We start from the raw sequence: 17548 nt of genomic DNA, 5'->3' as shown, positions 1-17548 counted from the left end.
GAACCAGTTCACATGTACCATTGCTTCGAAGAGTACACATCTTGTCAATCATTACTTGCCTCCACTCAGGATGAGATAACGCTTCACTTGAAATTTTAAGAATAGAAACAGAAGACAAGGAAGGCAAGCAAGTATAATGCAAAAGGGAAAGACGGTGATAACATAAAACAATATAATGTGGAGAAGAATTTCATGTTTGACGTATACCTTTTTGAATAGCAATCGGGAGATCAGACTCACGTGGCAGGATCAGATCTGGTGATGATGGAGGGCTTCGAATAGGGGTGGAAATAGGCTGGCTGAGCTAGGCTTTGCCAAGCCTAAGCCTGACCTGTAAAAAAAATAAAGCCTGAGTCTGACCTGTAAATAAAAATAAAGCCTATGTCTGACGTGTGGCTTGTCGTAGGCTTATATTTTAGGCCTGAACCTGACCATTTCGAAGGCCTAGTTAGTCTGCTAGCCTATATAAAAGCCTATTTGTTCTAGACATGTGTTTAAATAAACTAATTAAAAGACCAAGAGACTAAAAGTTTATTTGCATTGATTTATTTTAACTTACCTCTTAGCATAAGTTTTAGGAGACTATTTGTTTAAGAGAACTTATAAAAATAATATTTATCAGATGTTTTCATCTTATTTTCACAAGATAACCAAATTTTATTTATGTATTGTAATTCTAAGTATAAAACATATCATAATAATAATAATAAATATTCAAATTTATTTAAATAGGTCGGCCTTAAAATGCTTCTTTTAGGGTCTGAAGCCTAGCCTTTTTAATTAAATATGCTTATAAAAAAGCCTAAGTCTTTTTTATTTAAAAATAATGTATAGTCTGAGCCTATATAAACTAGCCTGGAGATCCCAGTTATCGGTCTGACCTATTTCCACCCCGAACATCGGAGGAGAGTCTGCAAGTTCTTTTGACATACTATTAGCCATGAATCGTGAATATTAGCAATGTATCCTTAGAATCTATGGAAAGAGTCTAACTTCTATGGCATAGTCTAATTGACCAAAACAGTCACCGATAATAGTTGTAAAAATGCTACTGATACAAAAAGTAGTATAAAAGAAAACATCACGAAAGACTCTGGTTTTTGCCTCTCTGCAATAAATACAATTCTAAATAAAAAACTTAATACTCGTCCCCAGTTGAAATTCATTAGTAGAATTTTGCATTACAGTTCTTTCATTACAAGCATTTTCCTTTAAACTAACCCTCAGATTTGTGGTTTCAATAGTTTAGTCACAATATACAGATGTAACAAACTAAAAGTGGCCCTTCTCTCAACCACAGTAGGAAGCCAAAATCACCTGCCTGTGAAAGGTAAATAAATATATCACACTTTACACGAGGACTAGAACAATCACCAGTGAAATCATATTTCGACGGACAGATTCAAGACCGAGCAGCAGCATATTGTAAAAGGCTCGAGTCCAAGTTAGATAGGCATCTGGGCAAGTATACTCTTCTAGACATGGAGTTGCATCTACAACTAGACTTGGGCAATATCAAGAACTTCTTCAGGCTCGCATTCTGTTGCTGAGATTAAGGAAGCAGATTGAATCTTTCCAGCGTGATCAAGTCGCATCAAAATAACTCCCCTGATCAAAATTCACCAAACAAAATAGTTATTAAAGATGCAACAGGTAAGTAGGTATCCATGACACCTGTCAGAAGCATATAGCTATAATGACTCAAATCAAATAATAAGCACTGAGGTAAGCGAGACAATTCATAACCTTACAAATCCTTATATATAATGACTCATTTAAGCAGGAAATATGTGAAAGGGGCACAATTCAAATTTACCTTGCAAATCGAGATTGAATCGAAATATCCCGAACTTTAATCCTGTTGACTGTGCCACTTTGGCTAACAAGAACCACTTGTTCATCACTTTCACCATCCTCTGTAGAGACGTATTTTTTATAATTAAATAATTTTCAAGTAAGCAGTAAAATCAGTACTTCTAAAGGTTCAGCCGTTTACATTCAACTCTGGCAAACTAGTGATAATTAAATAGCTATAGCTAATTTTACATATAACAAGTAACTAATTAACATAAATATTAAGAAATGAAGACATTAAATAAACATAAAATAATCATATGTGTTATGTAAGATGAATAAATAATAAACGCAACTAATCATATATTTCTAATTTAACCGACTACCATCTAATCTAGCCCAGTCCAATTTTTTAAACAATGATCGGAACTACAATCAAATGTATCAATGTTAAACAAAGTTACAGTGAGAGAATACCTGCTAATGTGAATCCTACTACAAATACGGCAGCCAGACAATCCTCATCAGAAAACTGAAACACAGACCAGAAAGAAAAAATATTATTGAATGAATAGTTTATTATTGTCAAGAGTCATTGCTGTGAAAGGTGAAAAAAATACCTTGTATCCAATCAGACCAGCTCGATTCAAAGATGACATTCGGAAACGGCTTAAAGGAACCCGCTTTCCATGACCACTCTCGGAAATAAACAACAGCCATGGGCCATCGTGGCTCTTTCCACTGTGGGCATATAGTAAATAAATATATTAAGGACAAATGTGATCAGTTATTCCCAACTAGCATTAAAATGACAATTAGTTGTGATTAAATCTTCCAGTCTGTGCAATTGGAGTCATGTCAAGAGCTAGAGAAAGAATTAGATTTATTATAATCTAACATATTTTGGGAATAAAAAAATCATGTTCCAAAAGCAGGAAAATAACAAAATAATGATAATACTGATGATGATAACCAAACAAATAGATTCTCACTTTATTATATAAATAAGCCTATGCATGCCAACAAGAGTCTTCAAATCACAATGCCATTTCATAAAATTTGATTTATTTTGTAATTTAAATATATTTAAACCTTCTGTTCCAAATTTTGGAGGTTTAAGTAGTCATAATAAAACTAAAAGATAACTGTTCAGTGCAAATGCAATTCTTGTTGACGGATCATCCAAAAAAATATGCCAATATTATTGAAATGAAGTTTGTCAGAAAATATACAAACCACATAAGGAAACTATATGAAAATTGTGTTGAACTTAAAATGTTCCAATTATGGAAAACATGCAGTTATAAGGACATCTGAATATTGTTTCCTAAACAATCAAGATCAAGGACAATTTTCTCAATCAGTGCATCATGAACTGACATATAGAAAACATGCAAGATCTCATCATAATTACTTGCTCCCAGGAAGATTTGATATGGTTTCCAAGTTGTTCCACATGGCTGCTGGTATGATGTCCACACTTGCCATCCTATCCCCTTCTTTGAGTCTCATTGCCGGGGCACCCCTCGTATTTCTTCCTTGCGTGCGAATCTGGGCTTAAATCAAGACAAACATTGTAAGAACAAAATTTTACAACTCATGGCAATAAACTGGAAACCAGACTCAATCACTCAACAAAGAAATACTAGTACTTCTAGCAGTTTGCTTGGATAGCTTGATAGAAATAAATGGGATTAGCGTGTTTGAGAGGTTTAAAAAAACACTTCTACAACGTGGTTTCTATTTTTGAAGTTATAGAGTTTAGTCATTTAGAAAGAAAAAGAATACTCGGAATAATAAAATAGATATGATGTGAATAATACATTAGGGATTAGTAGAAAAGGCACTAATTTTTGTTTATACAAAATATTTTAGGTATTAGTAGTTATTGTAGAAATAATAAAAGATAGCAACTTGCCTTACTGCATAGACACAATACGACCTTTCCATTGTGTGAAGCCATAGCCACAAAGTCATCATTTGTGCAACAACGGACCCATTTCAGCTCGTCACCAGGAACCTTTGAAGTTAAATGATATATATGAATATCCTTAGACAAGGATTTTAACCACTAATCTAATCACGCGACAACAAAATTAAGATAGCAATGTAGACAGAATTTAAATAAGAGAACAAACCAATTGTGTTGCAATGATTCCAGTTGATCTGATTGATGAAAATGAATTCAAGGGTACTCTCTTGACATATCCTTGCACTGTAAGCATCAGTAAAAACTGATCTTCGGTAAACTCACTCACAGGAATTATGGATGTTATTCTTTCGCCGTCAGATAAAGATAAGATCTGTCCCAAAAGAACAAAATATGTTATTTAGGGCAACGTGTGTTACTTTCAAGTCTCTACCTGTTAAACTGTTATTAAAAAGAGGCACAAATAAGTTTTCAAATAAAAATGTTATTTTATAATAACCCCATTAAATTGTACTATCTCGATTGCCACAGTCTCTAAACCATTTTATGAGCCCATAGTCTTACACTACACAGTACACACCCAAACATATGTATCTGTTGCTCATTTTTCTCCATTATCTCACTTTCACCCAAACCTTTAAGTTGCTGTATGTAAACATTGTATACAAGTATACCCATTTTTCTAGTGTGTGCAGGTGTGTTGGTGTGTACAGAGAGAATAAGAAGAGATACTTGAACAAGTGGTGTGCCAGAAGCAGTCCGGCTACACTCTGGAATTTTGTAGGCGCGAGCTGAGTATACCGTTCCCTTATCACTGAAAATTGAATTTCACAAGCCACGAAATATTCAAATGAAATGAACTAAATTTGCTACAAGGCAATGATTTCAAATACTAACAATAACATAATTAACCACAACCAAGAAAAGAAACAAAAACTAAGGATTCTAAATAATGACCATATAATGTCATTTCTTAGATAAAGAATGACTGTTAACAAGCACGGCAATACCATACCCTAAACCCACCTATAAGTTTAGTATTTGTTAGAGAGCATCTCCATAAAGAAGTCAGGACCAAAAAAACAGAGTATCTCTAGAAAGAAGCGAAACCATAATGCCATTAAATATATTATGAGTTTTTTTTTTATATGTATTTTATATCCTATAAACATAGAGTATCCTCTATTTTTCAAGGAACGATGTATCGCCATAATGGTAATACATATTCAATACTGTATCTGTGCATCACATGAAGGTGCATATTTATATTTAAAAATCTAGGTACTGCTCAAACCAAGATCGAAAACAAAGTTAAAAATATTTTTACTTATATTAAGATAAATGCTAGCAAAATTATCCTTGAGACTTGTTTCAACAGTATTTAATATTGGGTGAAATCTAATGCTGATCTCACTAATAGATATTGGATAGGGTGAATAGTGGGATTGTGGGAATAACATGTTCAGGCTATTTGTCCAAAAGGTTAGGGTTTTTTTTTCAATATGCCTTACAGAACTTCTATAGGTATGAGTCTCTTGAACAAAAAAAAAAAAAACAAGTCTCTTCATGTTTTTTCTGCATTGACCAAAATGGTTAGCTCGAATTTCAACAGATACCAGTCCACTTTAGAAACCACAATGAAAACATACCTGAAATAAAGGACATAATCATGTGCGCGACAAACAATGAAATCAGACATTGAATCATTCATTTTTAGTTTGCCTACTGATTTGCCAATTGTTCCACGATGTTGTAGGTTAAAAGTATTTGGCTTCATACGCTTCATATAACCTTTTCCACTAAGTGCCTGAAAGCAAAAGACACTGTCATGAACACAGTATCCATTTCCTGACCGATAGATAGAAGAAAAAAAGTGAAAAAGTAAGATTTATACTATAGTTGCCATGTACCAATAGCATTTCTTCATTTGGAATAACATCAATGTCCTCAAGCTGACCATTATCTGTGTCCTCCAAAATTGAACGCCTCGGACTAGCAAACTTGTTTTTCAAATCAACTGCTTCTTGTTCTATAAGCTAAAAACATGAGAAAATCAACAAAATTGTCAATCCCATATAAATTTAAAAAATTTCAGCAATGCTAACTGCCTCTCTATTAAGTCACATGTCACCTCTTTAAAAATTTAGAAAGAGGGAATAGTATGGTTTCGTAATTTCATTAGATCTCAAATATAAACTTCAACTATTAAAAATTGCAGTCAAGTCCAAACATTCACTTGAAGGTTGATGAGAATTGTTTAAGATAATTTTAAGGCCTGTTTTGAGACATCTATTTTTAATTACAAAATTGTCACCTTATTTTCCTTCTTAGAATTGGGAAATTAGTAGAATTTGTTATATAACTAAGAGGTGATGTGCATTTAATAGAAAAAACTTTAATAGAAATTGTCACTTTATTTTCCTTTCAAGGCCAATAAAGTTAAGACCTCCTAAGTAAACAAGCCAAGGATATTCCAAACAAATATCAAGTCTACAAGAAACACAGCATTCAAGAGGCATTCCTAGCCTTTCCCCTTGACGACAATGGAGCGTGTATTATTTTATTTTGGAAGTGGGGCATTGATAGGAAACCCTGAATAGGAGGGTTTATAAACGGAGAACAGCAATAACAGGAAAACTAAGTACAGTTAGGTAGTCAGGTTAGGTTGGAAATAAAAAAGTACTGAGGAAAGAGGGATAGTACAAGGATTCTTGGGAATTCTTGAATATAATAGCCTGGAAGATTCTTTGAATTATTCATGCTGTTGTTCTGTATTTCTCAATAACAGTGCACGATTGGAGCAGATTGCTAATTAGGAATTTCTAAATAAAACTAATTGGTTATCTAACTGCTGAACTCGTATTATGATCTATTGTATTTAGCCTTCACTTGTGCGCAATATCTCCTTGTTGATTATAGGAATAGCATTAACAATTTGGCTGAAACTTAAATAATACAATTTCATTTTTTTTTCATACCAGTATGCACTGACAAGTTGACTTAATAAGCTAACTCGGTAAGTAGACTGATCAACCAAAACTTCACAGAGCTAATTCAGTGACTTTTGAATGAGAAGAATACAGATTCAAAGTGATACTATACCTCCAGAATATTTTTCCTGGTGGACAACAGTTCCTCTAACTTGGAAATTTGTTCGATCAGAGATTTATTTTCAGCCACAAAGTGTTCGCTCTGCACAGTACAAAGCTTATAGTTCAGATATGCTCCTAGTACAGGTAAACTTAGAGAAATCTCAATAAAATAAAAACAACAATCATTATAGCCAGTGAAAGGTAGGATTCTAGAGCACCTCCCGAAGGGTCAGTCTTCTTAGGCTCATGTCCAAAAGAGCTTCAGCTTGTTTCTCAGAGAGATTGAACTCTGCAAAAAGATATTCTCGTTCACATTAAACAGCTATAAGATAGAGAATTTTAAGTCAAGGTTACATGGATATAATTTCAACAAAAAATAAGTTTTCAAACAACAAGGATGCAAAATAGAGTTTCCAACAGAAAAACTTCTAAGAAAATAGCCTATGTATATCATGTCTTAATTTACATATTCCGAGAAGAAAATTTGGAACCAATGAAATCAATCAACAAACTTAAAATTAGGAGTTCACCATTCCGTAGCCCGGCTGCAGCTATTGAGTTACTTGAAGCTCCACGTATTATGCGAATCACCGCATCCAGATTATTGAACCCAACAAGAATACCCTGAGTTTGTACATAACAACATTCAGTTAAAATGCTCATTAAAAAAGTGTACCTTCACTAATTAGTCTCACTCAATACTTGTCAGAAATTTAATATAAAACCATTCATACATTGACAAATGGGTCTAGAGTTCAATATTGCCGCCCACACACAAAATAATAGCAATCTATATGTTGGCCTTTGTAGCTTGGCATAGGGCATTCATTTGGATAAAAAATATTGTTCAATTAATCACTTAACACCAGCTTGGCCAGTTCCCACAAATTTGGTGATCAATCATTTTTTTTGGTTAAAGGGACCAAACCGAAACTCTTGTGATTAACCAATTTCGGCCAGACTAGTTATCCAGCCTTTCAACCAATGATTATACTTTGTGCAATGTGTCCAAGCTTTATACTCTATGTACAAGGGAAATTGACAGTACAAACACACACATAGATTCTCTGTTTTTTTGTGACATACCTCGACAATATGTCTTCTCTGTTGTGCTTTTGATAACTGAAATCTTGCACGTCTCTCAACAACAGAGCATCTGAAGTCTAAGAATGCCTGAAGTAACATTAAAGATTAAGCCAGGAAAATAGAAAGTAGCACTTCAACTTACAAAAACAAAGCCATCACCCTACAAAAAAATGACTAACACCAAATATAAAGAAAAAAAAGTCATTACAGGATACACACCAGTATAAGAAGCTAAAAATATTAGTGACTCCTGGCAGAAAGAATGTGTTATTAGGGAAAGTGGATACTGAATATAGTTTTTCAAATTAATAATTTTAGCTTTATTGCAGGTTAAATTTAAATGTTTCTATAGATTGTACAGGAAGAAAAATCAAATATTCATATTACACTACCAAAAACTCAAAAGAAAGCTTGTTGGCTAGAGAGGCCTTTTAAAGAAAGGGTAGGTTAAAAGAGCAATTTGGTCATGGAACTTGGACATGTAAAAAGTTACTTTACAACAACTGTGAGCACTCATTTTAAAGAGAGGATGAACACACTGCAGTTACAGTTGTGACAGCTAATGGTTAATTATTTGGTTGTTACTGGAAATTAACTAAATTGACTAACTAACACCTGAATAAACAAACTACGACAGAGAAGATTATTCTCTCACCAACGTAATGCAGTGGTGAGTCACTTAGAGAGATTTTTTTTCAAATAACCATAGATGATATGGGAAAAACACTGGACTACTGAAGCCATTAAGTACTCACCTGCAAAATTTCTTTCAATCCCATTTGTTTAGGTTGTCCGTTAAGAATGCTACAAAATTTCAAACGAAAAAGGTATGTTCAAATTAAGATGTGAAGTATTAATAAAGCATAATAATACAGATATAATATAATCAAGAAGTGACAGACAATATGCTGACAAATTCTTTAGAACCCATAGAGCCCAGATCAAGGACAAGAAGAAGCAATATGCATTTGGTTTAGTATATATAAAAATACCATGGAACCACTCCCTTCCAACGGAAGTGAAAAAAGAACCATCTATCATATGGAATAAGATAGAGGTCTGGCTCGGCCTATCCAATTCCACAATTCCAAATCAATATATGTAAATTTTCCTTAAATATACCAAGTACAAGTTGTATGCCGGTAAGAGAACCATACACCCACAGGGGATTCAGCGAGTGCAAAACTAAACGATATTTATTTATTAAAATGCAATCCCTAGATATGGCGAAAAGTAATAACAATCAATTGTCAGAATGGCCTTCATGATCAGAGAATCAGAGTATTTAAATTGGCTATTTTGAAGGAAAATAAAGGTGTAGACAACAAACTTACCCCACCATGTTACAACTAAATGTAGACTGCAGAGAAGTTAAGCGATAAAGATTATTCAAAACAATCAATGGATCTGAACCCCGCTTCAGCTGCAAAGTAGGCGAAATTAATCATCGTGTAATACAACAGTGTCTTTTTTTCATTTTTTTTTTAGGTTTCTTGCATGTGTCGTAGAACAAGAGAAAATAGGAATTAGAACCAAAGCCTATTTATATATTTTACCTCAATGACTACACGCATTCCAGAACGATCACTCTCATCCCTGATATCACTTATCCCATCTAAACTCTGCAAAGAAAACAAAATTAAAAAAAAAAAATGTAAAAGCAGAAATTTTAGGTTGTGGCTGCCTGTTAAAATGATTGGCACCCTTCAAAAACCCAGAGAAGGCAGAAAACATCAACAATATTTGAAACTTACAAAGTGGAAACCTCTTGAGTATAAAACATATGATATGAGACAAAAACCACAGGCAAAATCCAAAGGTTCAAAACAAATGTTAGAAGAGGAAAAACAAGAGAAAGTAAAATTGATATTTAATATATTTGTTGAATCTTTTCTAAACATAAGAATATATTCAGATTACAAAAGTTTATACGGACATCATCCTTCACTTAATTGGGGCTAAACCTGCTCCTATTTCTAACTAACTCTGACGCAGTTAATTAAGACTTACGACTAACGGTGCTGATGTGGCACTCTAACAAAACTAATTAGAGCCATGTGGCTCTATTACAAGCTGTCATATTGCATATTAATAGTAAACCCTTAGATAACTATCTCAAATACTCACACAACAAGATACAAGACCAGTGCAATATCTCTACAATACCGAATAGGAAATTGCATTTCCCTTGAGAAGGAAAACCAATAGAACAGAAGTTCTGGGAGACAATAGAACAGAAGTTCAGCTGAAATTCAAGAGGAGAACCAACAAGAACCAATGAAACAGGTAGAAACTGATACAGAAAAACAATAAAGGGCAGCACCCAATAAAGAGGCGAAGAATGTGGAAGCAAAAGCAAAGACATATAATGGTCAAGAATCCGAGTCATATTCAGCCATGTATGGGGGTAGAGGTCATGGAAACTAGCCTACAAATGCAATAACCTGCAGAATCAAAGTCATGCCGTGGACGGGGTAACAAAGGTATGTACACTTGTGACGTACAGTAAAAGCACCAATGGTTGTGCGGGTGATGATGGCGCGGATGAAATGATGAGGGTGCCAGAAATACAAGACCTGGTGACAACCTTGAAGACCTACCACCACTACCCAAATCATTGGACACGGTCTTGGCCAATCTGTGGGCCTAATGGGCCCTTCAAACCAAAAGAATTGGGTATTTCAGAAACAAAAGACCATCATCCATCTATATCAGAGCCATCATGTTTCATGCAATGGGATCCTGGTGGAAATTTTAAAAAGAATAAAAAATTCTTCTTTTTTCCACCTCAAGGACAAGGTCAATGTTTAGGGAGGGAGTACTAAAAATTGAGAGGGTTGTAAAGGCTCACTTTGTTAACAGAAAAACATAGGGAAAGTTAACGAGAGTTGAGAGGAAGACGGGTCTTTGGGTGAGGATTAACATCAAGGAAGGTCCAAGATCACTTGAATATCCAAGGATAGTGAGTGATCTGTTACATTCTATTTATTCGATAATAATTCAGTTTTATTAAATGTGGTTGAGTTCCTATAACAGCCCAGTATTATATATTATCCAATAACTACCCCTACAAATAGCTGAAGAAGAGAGAAAGGGAGAAAAGGTAGTAAGACTAAAGAAAAGTTGGGCTAGGAAATTAAAAAAGTTTCCACAAAATTTATATAATAATAATTAATATTGTCTCAAAAAACTTACATGGCACTCATGTTTCAAAATTTAGGTACTAAACACCTTGTTTAAAAAGTGACCTCACAGAAGTTAGATCAAATATCTAGTTTTAGAAGGCATAGTCCTTTTTATCCCTCAGACAGAGCCTTATTACACTTAAACAGAAGTCAGTTACATGCAATTCCAAGAAGACGTAAATTGACAATGACATTTATAGCATTTGAATGAAAAAGAAGAAAAAAATACTATTTAAAACACATCAATACCTTGCTTTCCACAAGATCAGCAATCTTCTCAACCAAAGCTGATTTGTTTGTCTGGTAAGGAATCTATTCCAATCATAAAACAGAACTTGTAAGGAATCTGAATCCAGAGAATAAAGCATGTATTTCAAATGTCAGAATCTGAAAGAATCTAGAGAACTACCTCTTTAATTATTATTGCATTCCGTTTCGACTTAGAATCAAGCAATTCAACATCAGTTTTTCCTCTGACAACAACACGTCCACGACCAGTACGGTATGCTTCCAAGATCCTTAAGAAAAGTAAGTATATACATCTATCATACGAGACATCAAACGGTGCATAATTTTTGGGAAGGCACAAAATGTAATACAACATACTCGTGAAGGTTTGATATCAAACTTATAGATTAAAACAAGGTCACAGTTTTCAAGTGCCACAGACTTCTGTAACAGAAGATGCCAGATTCTCTTCAAGGCTTGTTTTATTTTATGTGAAGCCCTCAATTTCTATCATGTAATCACCATTCTTGATTGAAGAACGAAAGAGATGAAAATGCAAATAATGTATGATGCAACACATCAACTTTCCATATACCATCACCAAAACATTCACCGTGTTTATTGATTTGCAACTGACAAGTAATCAGTTAAATTGCTACTACCAGCTAAACGGAATGCTACAGACAACATGATATTTTAAGTTTATATTGACACAGTTAATATAAATTTGTCAGCCAACATAAAAAACTAAAAACCTTTATGAAATATAAATAAAAAAGGGGTCCTTCCAAGAACTTGATAGACTCACCCAAGGTTTCCCATAATCAGCCCTCCTGTTGGAAAGTCGGGTCCCGGCATGTATTCAAGTAATTCTTGCAGCTACAACAGACCAGGTAAAATTATAAAAGTTAAAAGGAAAGAGGGGACAAAATAATAAGATTAAAAAGCCTACAAAATAGTAACTGAAAAATAATAAAATGACTATGCTTTCATTTCTCAAGAACTATTTTACTTATGAACGCTGAATTGGCATTTGCATTACACAGTTATGCAAATGAACAGTTACAAGACAATTCTTAATTTGACAACTGGCAAGTTTATTAAGGAATTGGCTGTTCTTAGTTAGTGGAAAAAATTTGGTTTGTTGTAACAGTGACTTTTTAGTTGTGATAAGACCAACACATTCTTCAATACATTATGATTGATCCATTCCAAAAAAGCTGACAAATTTGATTCAAATTAATCGCTTTTTGAAAGTTTGTCAACCTTCTAAAAAAAATAATCATGAAGTGTGTCTCAGAGACCTTTCCAAAAAGTGCATTGCAAGTAACTGTACTTTGTTAGCTGTTCTGTGGTGTATCTGGCTGTACCTATGTTCTTAATGGATTTCCATTTTATCAAAAAAGAAAGTGAATTTGGGCACTCACAGTAGCCTCTGGATTATGTATTATAGCACAGAGCACATCTACTACTTCTCCGAGATTATGAGGAGGGATATTAGTTGCCATGCCAACCTGGTGAATATAAGAATATAAAGCTCTACGTCAGAAGATGCATATGTATGATTTACTGATGAACAAATATCAGGAATTCCAATATGCAAAAGGGATCCAAAATCACCGCAATCCCAGAAGAACCGTTCAACAATAAGGTTGGAAGACGAGCAGGTAGGACTGACGGCTCTTTCTGTGAGTTATCAAAATTTGGAACGAAATTAACCTGCAACGAGGAATGAATACACATATAAAGCACTCAATATTGATGTCAAATTAAATCAGAAAACCCAAAAGGCAAAGAACTGCAGTGACTGACTGTATCTTGATCAAGATCTGCCAACAACATTGCTTCAGCAAGTTCCTGCATATTTAGACCAAGAACTAATTAAATTCTTTCAAAATGTATGCCAAAATGCAAATCTATTCAAAGAACATGAAAGACAATGATCGCAAATCCAAAACTCTGAACATTTTCTTTTAGGCTAATAAAACTTCATGTCAATCCCCTAAAACAGGTATTTGGACAAGAAAGATTCATACAATTCCTTCCCTATATTTTCATATAAGCAAAAGCAAGAACTATGTAACAATAAATTCTTTTAATCACTAAAATACTATGGAGAAATGCACTTCCAGCACCTTCTGCAAAAAATAATTAGTGACTCTTTAGGTTTAATTAAACACCAAGTTCTTAAGTCATGGTCCCTTTAACACTCCCTTCCAATATTAAAAAGGAATAAGACTCTTTGAAGAAGAGAATTCCAACTATAATCATTTGTTAACAACAGAAATTTAGATAAGAAATGTGCATATGATGTCTAAGCAACACAATACCAAACAATAACTAACTAAAACTCAAGAACTGGTCATTCATGTTTATGAAGACAAAAGTTGTGTTTCCTAGAAGTTCCTTGTTAGATTAATCCTCAAGACCCAATTTAAACAATTCTTTTTAGCACATCCTGCAATAGCTTCTCAAGAACAAATCCTTCAGACTTCTGATCTGTAGCTAAATCAAGTACAAAAAACATTATTTTAAAAGCAGAATCCCTTCAATAACTGATGGATGTAAGTTATATGATCTTTCAATTTTCCTTTCCTCACATTTGTGAAAAGGAAACATATCTCATAATATCAAATTTCAAGTTTGGCGTCTCGAATGTATTTTTAAAACTGCTTACAATTGGACAAAAAATAACTGTTTGTTTACTGACATCAGAACTCTGGCATGACTAAAAATTTGTGCACAACTTTACCTACCAGTAATTAGCAAACACAAATAACTATTGATTGGAGAGTCTGATAATATATATCAAACTTTGTGGTATAAAATTGAAGTTAAACTATTAGAAAAGTAGAGTTAATATTTAAAGAGTAAGGCGTTAAACACATACTTCCAATCTGCACTCTGTGTAACGCATCGCAGCAGGAGGATCAGCATCAATTGACCCAAAATTTCCATGACCTGAGACCAAAGGACTTCGTAATGAAAAATCCTGAAAAACATTGGAAAAATATAAATATAAAAGCAGAAAATAAAATGATAGTAAAAGTCTAGGAGAGAATCTGCAAACAGCATCACTACAAAAAGTAATTGCATAAATTACATGCCAAAAGACACTAGGTGAAACAACAGGAAATTGCACTCTCAGTAGAGAGAAAGGATATTTCTTCAGTTCCAACTTCCAATCCCCCATAACACACAAAACATAGGCAGACTAAGAAAATGATGGAATGTCAAATTACCACATCCAAAAAAACTAACATCCATCCCACGCTTCAGGGGAATAGCTAGAATATTTGGCCAAAAGAAGAAACTGGGTGGTGGGAAAACGAGTAGTAAGCACTGTTGTCAATAGCGCTCAATAAATTGACGGCCTTGTTTACACCAAGCTGGTGCCCTGCTCTCCAGTGACAGGTCGAACACCAGCAACTATGATATGTGGGCGTCTGACATCAACTTTGGCTTGGAGGTCTAGATTATGAAGATTGCCTCATCCATGACAGATGAACTTTTGCATGTCACTGACCGTCCTTGATGGGATAGCATTGATGTCCAACTTTGTATTGTCACCAAATCAACCATTTCTCATTTGGAGAGGAAGTTGTTTAACGCTACGGGCCAAACGCATTGAGAAAAATTGAAATTTTATTAAGGGTAAGAATTATCAGGGGAAATTATGATTAGCTTCATAAATTCAAATTATCCTCTTGAAGGGTAGTAGCTTGTCTCTTAAGTAAAATACTTATCTACCTGGTATCTATAACATATCCATAGATGGAAATAGCAATACTGTTGATTATTCCAAACTCATACTTACATAAGGCACCATAAGGTTACTTATAACCTAAGAATAGTAAAAACTTGGACAAATCATGATAAGACATAATCTTAACAAATTTCCATATACTACTTATCGTATAAAAGATAAATTCCCTACAAGTAAGGGAAGATATAATTTATAAATAATCTAAATAGTAAAATTTTTATCAAATCCCAAAATAAAAAAGAATCATAATCAATTGTGGAATGATAGTCGTGCATAATTAACTACAAAGAATGATAGCAATTTAGAGAAAAGCAGCTATTAAGTGTTTGGATTAGCTCATTTTAGGGATATAAATCACAATGGCTCCTTTTATCAACTTTCTATGATATGTGTTATATGATACTACAGATAAGAAACTATTGACTCGGCAATCCAGTATATCTTTAAGATGAAGAGAAAATAAAACAAAAACAAAAAAGCAAAAAAACATTGTTTTACCTGGGCCATCCGAACCATTGAATCATATACAGCAGAGTCACCATGAGGGTGGAATTTTCCCAATACCTACAAGAAAAATGGGGTATAGCAGCTTATATTACACTGTTCAAACTCCAAACATAGGTCTAGATGAATTTATTGAATGCTTCATTATTATTAACTAATATTTAAAATTTTGTTATTAACCTCTCCAACAACTCTTGCACATTTCTTGAATGGTTTTTTGGACGCAAGGCCGAGCTCGTGCATTGCAAATCTGCATTCAGAATATTAGCTTGTCTTGCAATAACATCTCAATGAGAACTGTCAAATTTAAGCAAACTCCAAATGTAAAAAGTATGATACAGTGTGAATTCCGTATGATATGTAATGGATAATGGATCTATATCCTAATTAATTACTTTTTTCTATAATTTCCTAAAGTTCCCTCAAGTTAAAAGTTTTATAGTATTCAAATAAGTGGTTAATGGTAAATTTTATGTGTCTATTCATGTTTCAGTTCCATCGATAGTAAGTTGTGAAACTAAAATCAAAAGAAGTTAGTGGAGAATTTGAATAGACATTCAAGAGTTCAAAATATATTCCCCTAGATTATTGCTACTTTGCAAACTATAAGTGGTCATCTCAAATTGAAAATCTTCATAAGAACTAAACAATGACAACAACCATTAATTCACTATATTGAGACATCAATCTGAGTGAGTTTTTCATTACAATATCTTTCAATGTTTGGTTTGAGATTTAAGAAAAAAAGAAGAAAATTATTAAAATTGGCCTCCTTTTAGGACTAAGTCAAAATTAAAGAAGGAAAAATCTCAATGATTAATTTAAAAAATCTCCGGCAACCCTCAGAAACTATTTAATAATTGATGTAAATAACCAAAACAAAAAAGCAACCGAATTCACAAATTTGTAAAATTTTTCAAACCAGAAAAATCACCACAAGGGGAAAAGCCATCAAATCCATTTAAATTTCAACCTTTATATCTCATGAACGAAATATAAATAAATTTCAAATGAAAAAATTCAAAACTTCCAACAAACATCAATCAGTAATCTCATTGACTTGTCTCCTAACAAACTAACTCAACATGAGAGTTTCGAAAATGAGTGTCAAAAAGACTCTACATGCTCTTGCAAGAGCGGCCACATCCCAAGCTAGTTTCCATATTTTTATCGATAGCCCGACATGCATTCAATTCATTATTATGAAATAAATCCTATAAACATCCTTGGTAGCAAAAAAATAAAAAAATAAAAACATGATAAAATTAGCATATACGTCAAAATTTTCTTCAGTTCTTCAATCAGAAAATCACACAATAATAATAATAAAAAAAACAATTAAGTTTGCAATAAAAAGTACTAACAGAATCCTTCTATGAACCGGCTTCAACCCATCCCTAACATCCGGCAAAGCACGACCAAGCAAAACCGACATAGCATACGCCATATAAGCTTCCGTCGCCTCTTTATGAAGTTCAGTCAACACAATCCTCCCCTCACTCCTCTTAACAACATCACTCCCGTTACTATCCACCACCGCCAAACCTCCATTTCCATTTTGCTCCGGTTCGTCACGGAATCCAACGGAACTAGAAGCCTTGATAGACGTGGAGGGAGGACGGCGTCGGGAAGAGGCGGAGAGGAATCGGATGTCCGACGTAGTGCGGCGGAGAAATGAGAGGCGAGTGACGGGAGTGAAAGGGGAGAGTGTGAGGAGTCTGAGTGCGGAAGAGAATGCCATTGAGGAGTTGGTGTGGAGATTGAGGGAAGAAGAGGGTTTCATAGGGTTGTTGAAGGCATTGGAGATAGTGTAGTGTGGATTTTGAGTTCGAAAATTTTAGGGATTTTGTTGAGAGAGAGAAGAAAAATGAAGAGATTCTTAAACCCTTTTGGTGAGGTTCTCTATGGTGTTGTTGCGCGCCAAGGTGTGGATTTCGGGATTTTTGGATGTAGAAATATCTAT

At 34.1% G+C, this 17548-nt stretch overlaps 1 protein-coding gene across 1 annotated transcript; it reads right to left on the bottom strand.

The window, feature by feature from the left end:
- Positions 1-1155: 1155 nt before the first annotated feature.
- On the bottom strand, positions 1156-17548 carry LOC131595947 (DNA gyrase subunit A, chloroplastic/mitochondrial). Its single transcript, XM_058868489.1, has 27 exons — positions 16950-17548; positions 15766-15835; positions 15580-15645; positions 14206-14307; positions 13128-13172; positions 12936-13034; positions 12743-12829; positions 12124-12194; positions 11497-11605; positions 11337-11399; positions 9459-9524; positions 9237-9325; positions 8658-8706; positions 7903-7989; positions 7347-7440; positions 7035-7105; positions 6827-6916; positions 5635-5760; positions 5374-5531; positions 4457-4538; positions 3933-4097; positions 3713-3814; positions 3209-3345; positions 2415-2535; positions 2272-2326; positions 1817-1916; positions 1156-1608 (listed from the first exon to the last, which is right to left on the bottom strand). Exons 1-27 carry the CDS (start codon positions 17366-17368, stop codon positions 1500-1502), a joined length of 2832 nt encoding a protein of 943 aa, XP_058724472.1. The 5' UTR covers positions 17369-17548; the 3' UTR covers positions 1156-1499.

Source organism: Vicia villosa, linkage group LG4 (genome assembly GCF_029867415.1).
Source record: "Vicia villosa cultivar HV-30 ecotype Madison, WI linkage group LG4, Vvil1.0, whole genome shotgun sequence".
NCBI lineage: Eukaryota > Viridiplantae > Streptophyta > Magnoliopsida > Fabales > Fabaceae > Vicia > Vicia villosa.
Note: the sequence above shows the minus strand (reverse complement) of the source record. Positions and strands in the feature narration are given on the sequence as shown.

Coding starts and splice junctions, on each gene's coding strand:
- LOC131595947 (XM_058868489.1), bottom strand. CDS start 17,368: ATGAAACCCTCTTCTTCCCTCAATCTCCACACCAACTCCTCAATGGCA. Junction 12,195..12,742: donor TACATAATCCAGAGGCTACT/GTGAGTGCCCAA, acceptor GGTCTGTTGTAG/CTGCAAGAATTACTTGAATA. Junction 3,815..3,932: donor GAATCATTGCAACACAATTG/GTTTGTTCTCTT, acceptor TTAACTTCAAAG/GTTCCTGGTGACGAGCTGAA.